The sequence below is a fragment of the Natator depressus genome, chromosome 1, assembly GCF_965152275.1.
Source record: "Natator depressus isolate rNatDep1 chromosome 1, rNatDep2.hap1, whole genome shotgun sequence".
NCBI classification, from domain to species: domain Eukaryota; kingdom Metazoa; phylum Chordata; order Testudines; family Cheloniidae; genus Natator; species Natator depressus.
The window spans coordinates 58,248,027-58,260,903 of record NC_134234.1 but is presented as its reverse complement, the minus strand read 5'-3'; the positions used below and the strand labels follow the sequence as shown (position 1 = coordinate 58,260,903).

The following is a 12,877-nucleotide window of genomic DNA, read 5'->3' as shown; positions in this document are numbered from 1 at the left end:
AAGGAACTATAGCTATAATTTAACCTTTGTTGTATCTGAATTTAGGCTGTCTGAACAAGTCCAAAATGCTAAGACCATCAGTTGCCTTTAAGGCAGTTATTCTTAATCACTACAAAGTCAAAACTGAAGAAAAGAAATATCCTCTAAAAAAGCAATACTTTTATACACTGACTTTTGAGATACAGTTTTATTTCAGAGAGGAGAGTTTAAATTAATCCACATCTGATTAAAAACTTCATTTCCTGGGTATCCTGTAGTCATCGGCGTAGTTTGACTTCTATATGGGGGGCGGGGGGGGACAGCAGCTCCAGTCAGGCCAATGGGGCTGTGCATTGGGGGGGACAAATTATGCACCTACCCAAGGCTTGCAGTTTGGGAGGGGAACACACCCTGTTTCCCCAAACTACACCCATGTCTGTAGTCTCTTCAGAGTAGGATTTCTAAATTAAGGAACAAGCCGAACTCAGAAAAGAAAATCTTTTGGATTTAGTTATCTGTGTTTGGGCATCAAGAGAGTATCTACTGCTGGCAAAATAAGAGGTTGGCAGCTAACTCTAAAGAGCATAATGTCTGTCAAGCACTTACAGTATGTTTGGCAAGGAAGTGGGGTTAAGACATTACACTTTCTTCAGTGTCTAGGATGAAGAGTCAGAAGTCACTAGTATTTTGGGTTGCTCAGTTTTTTGAAAAAAATCTTCGACTGTCCGATTTTCAAAAAGGGCCTAATGTCTGAAAATTGCCCTTTCAAAGTACTTCAAGTTGGGCACACAAAAATGCAGTCGCTTCTTAAAATCTTGGTCTAAAGAGTTAAACCAAAGGGAAATAAGATAAATTTGTAGTTACGGAATTACAAAAGCTTGGATTCTTTCCAAGAGGAAAAGCTATTATTGTACACAATTGAATGCAACTTCATTCTTGTTCCTCTCTCAGAAAAAAATGCGGATTCTTATAGCTACCAAAGCTTGTTATATCACCAGTGTCAATCTCCATCTGAATGTTAAGCCTTAGCTGCCTTTATGGATTACCATGCATGCACAATTAGGATGCATTCAGTAGTAGCAGAATGGTCCACTAGTTTTGTATGCTCTGAGAATGTGTTTACAGCACAAATATTTCACATAAACTAGTTTAAGTCCCACCTTAACTACTATTCAAAAACTGATTTGAACATCTAAATATATAGGGCATTAGCATGAATATTGCAGTCCATGTTTATGATGAAAGAAAATTCCAAAAAGCATTAGAGAAATGTGAAGCCAGCCCCCAGTAATTTGCATAGAATTCACTCCAGGTAGTGGGCTCCCAGATCCAGTGCTGAATATTAGGGCTGTCGATTAATCACAGTTTTAATCACACTGTTGAACTACAGAATATCAATTGAAATTTATTAAATATTTTTGGATATTTCTCTACATTTTCATATATATTGTATTCTGTGTTGTAATTGAAATTAAAATGTATATTATAAATATTTGCACTGTAAAAATAATAGTATTTTTCAATTCACCTCATAAAAGTACTGTAGTGCAATCTTTGTCATGAAAGTTCAACTTACAAATAAATTTGTGTTAAGTAACTGCACTCAAAAACAAAACAATGTAAAACTTTAGCACCTGTAAGTCCACTCAATCCTACTTCTTTGTTCAGCCAACTGCTCAAACGAAATTTTTTTTTTTTTTACATTTACTGGAGATAATGTTGCCTCCTTCTTTACAATGTCAACAGAAAGTAAGAACAGGCATTTGCATGGCATGTTTGTAGTCAGCATTGCAAGGTTATTTACGTGGCAGATATGCTAAACATTCACGTACCCCTTTCATGTTTTGGTCACCATTCCAGAGGACATCCTTCCATGCTGATGACACTCATTAAAAAAAATAATGCATAATTAAATTTGTAACTGAACTCCTTGGGGGAGAATTGTATGTCCCCTGCTCTGTTTTATCTGAATTCTGCCATATATTTCATGTTATAGCGGTTTCAGATGACAACCCAGCACGTTGTTCATTTTAAGAACACTTTCACTGCAGATTTGACAAAACACAAAAAAGGTACCTGTCAAGGTTCCTTCCCCACTCTGAACTCTAGGGTACAGATGTGGGGACCTGCATGAAAACCTCCTAAGCTTACTTTTACCAGTTTAGGTTAAAACTTCCCCAATGTACAAAATTATTTTACCCTTGGATTTCCACTGCCACCACCAAACTTTATCTGGGTTTACTGGGAAATGTAGCTGGGACACGTAGCTGGGACACGTCTTTCCCCCCAAAATCCTCCCAACCCTTGCACCCCACTTCCTGGGGAAGGTTTGGGAAAAATCCTCACCAATTTGCATAGGTGACCACAGACCCAAACCCTTGGATCTTAGAACAATGAAAAAGCATTCAGTTTTCTTACAAGAAATATAATAATAGAATATTATAAATATAATAGAAGTAATCACCTCTGTAAAATCAGGATGGTAGATACCTTACAGGGTAATTAGATTCATAACATAGAGAATCCCTCTAGGCAAAACCTTAAGTTACAAAAAAGACACACAGACAGGAACAGTCAGTCATTCTATTCAGCACAGCTATTCTCTCAGCCATTTCAAAAAATCATAATCTAACACATACCTAGCTAGATTACTTACTAAGTTCTAAGACTCCATTCCTGTTCTGTCCCCGGCCAAAGCATCATACAGACAGACACAGACCCTTTGTTTTTCTCCCTCCTCCCAGCTTTTGAAAGTAACTTGTCTCCTCATTGGTCATTTTGGTCAGGTGCCAGCAAGGTTACCTTTAGCTTCTTAACCCTTTACAGGTAAGAGGATTTTTCCTCTGGCCAGGAGGGATTTTAAAGCGGTTTACCCTTCCCTTTATATTTATGACAGTACCAATGTGAGATTTCTTAAGATAGCTACAGCACTCAACCCAAGGTTTAAGAACCTGATGTGCCTTTCAAAATCTGAGAGGGACGGGGTGTGGTGCACACTTTCAGAAGTCTTAAAAGAACAACACTCCAATGTGGAAACTACAGAACCCGAACCACAAGAAAAGAAAATCAGCCTTCTGCTGGTGGCATCTGACTCAGATAATAAAAATGAACATGCCCTGGTCTGCACTGCTTTAGATTATCATTGAGCAGAACCGGTCATCAGCATGGACCATGTCCCCTGAATGGTGGTTGAAGCATGAAGGGACATATGAATCTTTATCGCATCTGGCACATAAATATCTTGCAACACGGGCTACAACAGTGCCATGCGAATGCCTGTTCTCACTTTCAGGTGACATTGTAAACAAGAAGCAGGCAGCATTATATCCTGCAAATGTGAGCACACTTGTTTGTCTAAGCAATTGGCTGAACAAGAAGTAGGACTCAGTGGACTTACAGTCTCTAAAATTTTACATTGTTTTGTTTTTGAATGCAGTTGGGGTTTTTTTGTTTTTTTTTAACATAATTCTACATTTGTAAGTTCAACTTTCATGATAGAAGTATTGTAGTGCATTCTCTTTATCAGGTGAACTGAAAAAATACTATTTATTTTGGTTTTTTTTTTATTTATTTATTTTTTTTACAGTCCAAATACTTGTAATCAAAATAATAGTATAAAGTGAGCACTGTACACTTCGTATTCTGTGTTGTAACTTAAATCAATATATTTGAAAATGTAGAAAACATCCCAAAACATTTAAATAAATAGTATTCTATTAGTGTTTAATCGCACGATTAATCTTTTTAATCCCTCCACAGCCCTGCTGAATATGCTTGCAGATGTTTAGGTGCCACCGTCAGTTTTACTACACTTTTCAAAGTACCGTGTTAGTCCTAAATTTTCTTACTGTATACAGGTGGAGAAACTTTAGCAGAACCTCTATATCAGAGAACAGGCTCTGTACAGATTCAAACTGCCCATCTAAAAAAATTCTATAAAGAAGGTACTTTACCAACTCCTGATGCATCTTCTACCATAGGGTTTATTTCTACCATGGTGGCATCGTATTTCATAAAGAGATTATATATCTTGATCATATTATCTGCTGCTTCATCCAGCAGGTTAGGGGGAAATCCCATTTTCTGGGCCAACTGAAAGTAAAAAACAAAGTATTTTGGTCATCAGTTTATAACATTAGACATTAAAATCTTGAATTATGGTTAAAATTTAGATATTAAAAAAACCCGTATATATATTACTATAACACAACTATACAAATCTAGCCTGTAGCTACAGAACTTCACCTACCCTGCAGGGAATGGCTCCTTGCTTTTGTTTTTTAAAAACAGTCAGTTGCATTGATCCTACAAGGGACAGTGAAATTAAGGCTGCCAGGCTATACACCGGCCTAATTTGAGTACCCACATCTGGAGCTAGATTTATATTCTTTATTGTAAACCAAACAGTACATTAAAGAAAACTGACCCTTCCAAACAATTACTAGATATTTTAATCAGCCAAAAGACTGTATAAAATTTATTAAATATATTTACAAAAGCAAAACTCCCTCTAACTATGATTGTGTGGAAATGTACTCTCTAGTACCCTGACAGCTTGTTCCTTTTTGATGCCTTCCACAATATCAATGGGTTCCTTAATTATCGCATCAGGACTCTCTGCAGCAATATCTTCAATGTTAACACCACCATGAGAACTGCCTATAAGTACAGGACCCTAAAGAAAGAGAAAATGTAAATGTAAGACTTTTGTATAATTCACTATCTTAATTCTTTCCACAAATATTTCAAAGAGCCTCTTGTGCTCAGTATTAGATTCTTGGCTTTTGGCAATCCACTAAAGTTGTCTTTTATTCTCCTACTGTTGCTATCTTTTCATTCAAGATACTTATACAAGACTTTTATGATATACGATGACCAAAGAAATTTTCCAACTCTAAACCCTTATATCAAAAGGAAGCTTTTCGTATGTTAATATCACTATTTATACTGTGGTAAGAACATACCATACTGGCTTAAAGTTAGGACAGAAAAAGGCAGTTATGCAATGGTACATCATATCCTGTGTGTCCCTTCTTTGGATTACGCTGTCAGTGAACAGAGAACAACCTTCATTTTCTTCATAGTTTACCACACTCCAGCCTCTGAAGATAAATCTAGGTCTGCACAGCCATTTGCAATAGTTGTTGCACTTTATTCCTATTCACAGAGGTTCATAAGCCTTGATAACTATAACCACCTCTGAAAACTTGTCACACAGTGTTTCACTGTTCAGTGACATGAGTTTAGTGGTGTCAATACCATTTCACAGTGCATAAAATGTGTCAAAAAGGCACTTTCACAATTAATCCCAACAGAGGCACCAAAAATTCAATGGGCATGGAGACTGAACAATCCTAGCATCCTGGAAATGGTCCATCAAGTTCAGGGTTGAGGCATGTTTGCTCATATGAGTCAACCATCATTCACTGTCACTACACATGCAGTACTTGTTGCATGCATAATGAGAGACTTCCACTTGCTAGACTATTAAGTCAGTACTTCCAATGAGCACATAAGTAGGGTTTAAAAAAACCATACTTCGGAAGTGTAAGTGCAATTACAGTTGTAGAAAGCATGGTTGTTGCTGTAGTGGACAGGCTTTTTTTTTTTTTTTTAAATAAAAAGAAAATCAAATTGGATGCCCTTCTTCCAAAAGGAAGGTTCTAGAACCATTTCTTAATATTTTGAAAACTACATACTGAATGCAGCTGCAAGGAGAGCTGCAAGTGCTTTTGAAAACTTTCAGGCATAATTACAACTCAGTATCGTTAGAGCCTAAAAGTTAGTATTAGTTCTGCTTAAGACATGACAAGTACATTTCACTCCTTCAGCTGCTTCTGCCCGGTAGGGTTTTATTTTTTGAAGCAAAGTTTGACACTATCAGAATGCATGATATACACCACAGAATCCTCACATTTGGGGTTTTTTATTTTAAATTCTTACACGTCTAGAAAAACATGTATGGTGTTAATTAGGTGCTGAGACTCAATCACTAGGAGAATTCTTGTCCAAAAAACAAGAGTCCACAAATTTATAAGCAATAAACTAATTAGCAACAGTTGACAGCAACCCTGTCAACATAAAAAAAACAGGAGTACACACACACACACACATACACACAGAAGGTGGAAGTTGCCATATAAACTGTGAGATGTTGCCATATAAACTGTGAGATGTGAATTAATTACTCAATTAATTAATTAAGACTGAAATATTGGACAGTTTCCTGTGAAAAGGAAGAGGCCCCTGAACCTAAGAGGAAGAGCAGGGGGAAAAGGAGTAGATAGAATACAAGTTAGACATTTACCAGTTCACCCACTATGCCTGATTTACATACAAATTCTAAATCAGAGAGCAGAATTGTTTCCAAAAAAGTTCTTATAACATTGTAAGTGAGAGTGTGATCTAACGGAATTTACTGACCCATCCTCTCTGCGGGCTTTCTAGCATTATTGCACCAACCAAGGAAGCTGGCAGAGGCAATCTGCCTCAGCTCTGAGCTTTAATGATGTAGTTGTACTTTGTACTCCCAACAGAAATAAGCCTAGCAGAACGTCGTAACCTGGGGAGAAGATAGCTCTGGTGCACACATCAACTGGACAGTTCCACAGTTTGTGCAGGCCTCAGCTGCAACTCTACACACACACACACACCCCCAATGTCTCCAGGAGCATCAGTATCCTTAAGATAAAAAATAAGGAGCTTTGCTAGACACTAGAGTAAACGCTGCAATGGACCACCACCACAGAATTACACGTCACCCTCACTGGGCTAGTGTAATTTTAAGTTTAATGCTCATCCCATATCTATACTGCTTCTAAATTTGATTCAGTCCTCTAGAGACCAGAAGCTATCTTCTTTCCTGGAGTGAAGACATGATGATTCATTAATTTCATTCATATATCACATAAGTTACAAGATTTATTTCACAAAATGTGAAATACTTAATAGACAAATCAACTAACTCAAAGAAAATCTGCTGCACACATTTCCTCTATAAAATTAAGAACTGGGCACCTACAGAACCAGAGTCACACAGATTCCTTCAAGGAATGCTTCTAAGTGTTCAGAAATTAAATAGGAAGAGCCTAAACAGCAGAGGCTGCAGAGACATGCCAGCCACTTCAGGGAGCGGCATGGGGCCAGGGCAGGCAGGGAGCCTGCCTTAGCCCCTGTCATAAATATAGAGACGGGTAGCATAAAATCCCTCCTTGGCAGCTGTACTAAATCACCTTACCTGTAAGGGGTTAAGTAGGTCAAATAACCAAGTTGGCACCTGACCAGAAGGACCAATGAGGAACGAAGATAGTTTCAAATCTGGGGGCAGGGAAGGTTTTGTTTGTGCTCTCTCTTTGTTGTTCCCTCTCCAGGCAGAGAGAGAAGCCAAGCAGGTACAACATCTCCTGAAAACATACTTGGAATAATAGATCTAAAACCACAGAAATTGTAAGTAGGCAAGGAAATGCTTTAGGTTACCTTTTGTTTTAGCTTGTAAACTTTCCTATGCTACATAGGTAGTTCTATTCCTGTTTTTGTAACTGTGAAGCTGAGTCAAAGGGGAATCCTCTGTGTTTTAAATCTTTTTATTTACCCTGTAAAGTTACTTTCCATCCTGATTCTGCAGGCATGATTCTTTTACTTTTTCTTTATAAATAAAGTTCTTCTTTTAAGAACCTGATTGATTTTCAGTGTCCTGAAGACAAAGGGTCTGGTCTGTGCTCACATATACCAACCAATTGGTTAGCAATTATTCTCAAGCCTCCCCAGGAAAGGGGGTGAAGGGGCTTGGGGGGATAGGGATTCCAAGTGATCCTTCCCTGAAATTTGTGTAAATCACTTGGTGGTGGCAGCAATACCGTCTAAGGACAAGGAAAGGAATTTGTGCCTTGGGGAAGTTTTTAACCTAAGCTGGTAGAATATAAGCTTAGGACAGGGGTGGCCAACCTGTGCCTGCAAAGGAGCCAGAATTTGCCAATGTACATTGCCAAAGAGCCACAATATTATGTCAGCAGCCCCCCATCAGCTCCCCAACCCCGCCTGCCAGCCGCCCTGCCCATCAGTGCCTGCCCTCCCATCACACAGGATGCAGGAGGCTCTAGAGGTGAGGAGAAGAGAGAGGGCGCAGCAGGCTCAGGGAATTGGGTGGGAAGGGGTGAAGTGGGGGAGTGCCTGTGGCAGAAGCAGGGGTTGAACAGTGAGCTTTGGAAAGTTGGCACCTGCAGCTCCAGCCCCAGAGTCAGTGTCTATGCAAGGAGATGCATATTAACCTCTGAAGATCTGCATGTGGCTCCGGAGCCACAGGTTTGTCACCTCTGGCTTAGGGGGTCTTTCATGCAGGTCCCCAGATCTGTACCCCAGAGTTCAGAGTGTGGCAGGACCTTGACATGGATGGAGGGAGGAGGGAATGGAGTGAGCGGGCCAGAGGCTCAGGGAAGGGGCAGGGTAGATCCTGGGTTGATCTTAAATTCAAAAGGTGATCTTGTGCGTAAAAAGGTTGGAGACCACTGGTTTATATACTATTTTTGAATTGTATGTATGTACGTAAGTAACTTCTCTAGGAGGAGGAGGAGATGCTAATATAATTCCTCCAGTTATCAGCGGTTTAAAAGTCAGGTCACTTACATGTCTGAACAGACACAGAAACTTGATTCTGGACACCCATTTTTTAAAATCTTGGTCATCTTCTTGCTCTGCAGTTCTTTAGACAGCTGTGGCTGCATGTTTAAAATTAATCCCCAACCACTTAAAATTAAGTGTGGTCAAGGAGACAGAAATTAGATCATTTCTCTATCCCACTGCAATTATCAACTCTGCAGTTCAGAAATGTCAGTACTACAGATATCCAGTTATGTAGCATTCATTTAATTGCATTGTGCCACAGCAAATTGCTTTGGTATTTGAAGTGTTTAAAAAGCACGCAATCCAAGGTCATGCTACCAAACAGAAGGTTATGTTCATGTACAACTCTATAAATCAGTTTCAAATTCAAATGTGACCCAAGTGAAGAACAGCAGTAATATTTTTTCGATTCCCAATATACCAAATTCAGTTTAAGAGCACTATATCTATACTCACTTGAAATGACCTTTCCATAGTTATTGCAAAATAGTATTCTCTCCTGGGATATCTGCGCTCACAGATAAATACTTGATTGCATATCCTGCCCTTTTCTCCTGTCTGCTTGGTAAACAACTTCTTTCCAATCATTTTGGAGGAAATCTCTTTTGCTTCTTCTGGACTAGAATAAGAGAAGCTCAGAATGTGACAAGAGAAATGCTTGAGTAAAGAGAGTAGAATGAATTAATTTAAGTTCTGTATATTAGTCTACAGTAAAAATATGTTCTTACCTAGTTTACGTCTTCATAGTTTACAAGGCATTTTAATCAAATTAAAATTCCAAGCCATATAAATGGATTGAAGATATTTTCAAATTTACCTGATAATTTAAAAATACAACTTACGAAAAAACTATTTTCACTCCGCCTTTGAGGCCACCTTCAAAGGTTCCTTTTCCTCTACCACCAGCTAAAACCTGAGCTTTTACCACAAGGTCCTTTGAACCTAGAATTTAAAAAAAAAAAAAAAAGCCAGAATTTGTCAATTATGATTCCTAAATTAGTCAGTAGCATACCCAAGGCTATTTTCAGTTTATTTCCCTCCCACAAGATAGAGTACAGATTATTCAGACTAAGATGGCAGAACTCTCACTTACATTACTCAATGTTTTCTCTTGACAAAAAAATAAATCAGGCTGACGTACAAACAAATCTAGGAGCTCCAGCTCAAGAAAGATTCCAAATTCCAGCATTCTAAGTCTGTATTTATAAAATGACTGACCTGACTTTTGGTTTAATTAGTCATTATTCAATTATTTGTTGACATAATCGAACGGATTAACCTTCTCTCAGATCTCAGTACTATTTACATCATTAAATGTCAACACAACTTTTCAAGCCATCATTAGCCAGTATTTTCTTGTGTGTGAAAGAATGAATAGCAGCATGCATCCACCCTATGCACTATCTTGCCCGTTAGTATACAACTGATATACTTTCTCAAGTTAGCTTCCAAATGAGTAGCGCTCATGCAATCAACTAAGGCCCCAATCCAGCAGACCACATAAGCACGTGCTGGAATGCTTGGCAGAAGTCAGGGCCTAAACGAATCTACCAGATTTTGTGAGAAGAACATGAGAATGAGTAGTATAACTTTTAGGCTGTCAAGCTTCTTAATTCAGCCTAAGTCAATTTTATGTCTACATGACAGACTTCTGTAGGCCATGATATAGCAGTCAGGGGCGCAAAGAGAGGTGACCCCTGACTGACATGCTTCTGCGAGAAGAAACCATTGGTACTGGCAAAACTGTACTGGCAGAACCGTACTTTTACAATTCTAGCTTGCTTTGTTCAGAGGGTGGACACACTAGAAAAAGCTATACAAGTACAGCTTTGCCAGTGTAAGTTGCATCCATACTTGGAGCATTTTGCTGGTATAGTATACAAAGCATAGCATTCCTAGTGTAGACTCAGCCATAACCTTTGGGCAAATACTTTAAGCAGTTTCCACCCTCCTCCCAGAGATGACAAAGAAGGCCTTATCTACACTATAAATGCTTTGCTGGTATAGTTACACTGGCAGACACCCCCAGCATAGGTGGAATGTATACAGACAGAACAAGTTTTTCTGCTGGCATAGTAACACCATCTCCCAAATGACATAAGCGATGCTAACAAAAGAGCGTCTCCCCTGGAGCTTTTGCTGGCCTAGCTATGTCAGCTAGGGTTGTGGTCCTCCCCCTTCCCCAACACACACACACACACACACACACACACACACACACACACCCCTCGTCAACACAGCTAAGCCAACAGAACTTTGTAACATAAATCTGGCCTTCTGGGGACATGTCCCAGGGTTCTTTGTGCTGCCATAAGCTAAGCTCATCTATGAATTCTTTCCCCAGTGAATTGTGGGAGAACTTGTCTGTGCTTTCTGGGCACACTGGGTGGTGTTGGGAGAAATTTTGGAAAGGCAGTGGAAGACTACCTGCACTCAAACTGAACTATCCTGCTATCATACAACAAACTGGCCATGACAGCCGTTGAGTTGTGCTAACCTGAGCTTTAGCCTATATCCAACAGGCCAGCCAACTTGAGTTAAAAGTCATAATCAAGTTGAGTTTGTGCACGGTATGTGGACAGGACTCAAGTTTGGGGCAATACTCTAGTTATAATCTGAGGTAACTATGCAGTGAAAAGTATTAGTAGCCAATCCAGCACTTTTTTTTTTTTTTTTTTTTTTTTTTTTTTTTAAAACACACTAAAGGAGCTCTCTTTAAATCTTCTCTGTCACTATCAATCTCTTTGGTATAAAATATTTGAAGAGTTTGCGAGTTAAGATGTGAGCACATGTAGACTTTCTATGACCTTTACATCCAAGATAATTATCTTCACAATCCTATTCCATTTTATATATCTACTGAATACTGGATGTCATGCAGATTAGACCAGGGGTTCTCAAACTTATTGCTCTGTGACCCCCTTTTGACAACAAAAATTACTACAAGACCTTAGGAGGGGGACCAAAACCTAAGCCTGTCTGAGCCCCACCACCCCAGGCGGGGGAGCCAAAGCCCAAGGCCTTCAGCCTCAGGTGGGGGGCCTGTAACCTGAGCCCCGCCACCCAGGGCTGAAGCCTGAGCCCCACCGTGGGGCTCGGGCTTCGGCTTCAGCCCTGAGTATAGGCCTCAGGCTTCAGCCCCAGGCCCCAACAAGTCTAACGCCAGCCCTGGCGATCCCATTAAAACGGGGTCACAACTCACTTTGGGGTCCTGACCCACAGTTTGAGAACCAGTGGATTAGACTAATATTTTCAGAGAAGTCATGCAAGAAATACTTGGGACTCTTATTATTCATGTTACCCTTCCATGAGACTATTCTGTCTTCGTGTAGTTGTACAAGCCTTATGTTTAGCGTCAAGCATAAGGTACCCAACCACCAGATATAAATATTAATGTTCATTGGCCAATGATATTGCTACACACCGATCTACAAACAAAACAGACCTACCCAGTAACCGATTAGCTACTGGGCCAATGGGGCCCATGTCCAGGGGGCCCACAGAAAAATGGGCACCCTGCCTGGCGCTTGTGCCAGGGAGCAGGGTCTGGGGCTGGCCCCACCTGGCACTCCTGCCATGGGACTGCAGTCAGAAGGGGGAGGAGGGGCCCCCCCACTTGCTCTGGCCCAGGGCCCCACAAACTCTTAATCCGCCTCTGGACCTACTACTCAAACGCTACAACATACGAACAATCTATTACAAAGAATACATTAACGGAGAACTGACCCAAAAAGTTCATATGTAACATGGGTAAAAGAAAAGTAGAAACAGGTACAAAGGCAGGACCAAAAAAAAAAAAAAAAAAAGACATCCTTCCATGACAGATAAAATCCACTTGGATGGCTTTTTGAAGATCAGAAGTTATACATCTTTCTGAAAATCTTCATAATGAAATGAGTATATTTGCTATTTTGATAACAGTAGAGAAATACTGCTATACATCAAAGCTCTTCAGCTACTCAGTAACCAGGAGAGAGGACAATTTGTCAAACATCACAGAGCAACGCAATGGCAATGTTGGGAAGAGAATCAGTTTTCTGGACTCCCAGTCCCGGGCTAAATCTGCAAAGCAATAGGTGCCTCTCTATAAATCAGAGATGGCCAAACTTACTGACCCCACAAGCCACATATGACAATCTTCAGACGTTTGAGCGCCGAGGTGCACCTGCCGGGGCTCGGGGCTTCAGCCCAGATCCTGCTGAAGCCCCGAGCCCCAGCAGGTGCACCAGGTGAGGCTGAAGCCCCGAGACACCTCCCTCTCTGAGGGGCAGAAACCCCT

At 40.1% G+C, this 12,877-nt stretch overlaps 1 protein-coding gene across 1 annotated transcript in view; it reads right to left on the bottom strand.

Annotated features, from left to right (window-relative positions):
• The window catches only part of SUCLA2 (succinate-CoA ligase ADP-forming subunit beta), a 41,926-nt gene that overhangs the window by 17,102 nt on the left and 11,947 nt on the right, over positions 1–12,877 (bottom strand). The window contains exons 3-6 of the mRNA XM_074960860.1: positions 9,441–9,540; positions 9,055–9,217; positions 4,526–4,654; positions 3,933–4,071 (exon numbers count right to left, since the gene is read on the bottom strand). Coding sequence (XP_074816961.1) covers positions 3,933–4,071; positions 4,526–4,654; positions 9,055–9,217; positions 9,441–9,540 — 531 coding nt within the window. The remainder of the gene's footprint in view (positions 1–3,932; positions 4,072–4,525; positions 4,655–9,054; positions 9,218–9,440; positions 9,541–12,877) is intronic.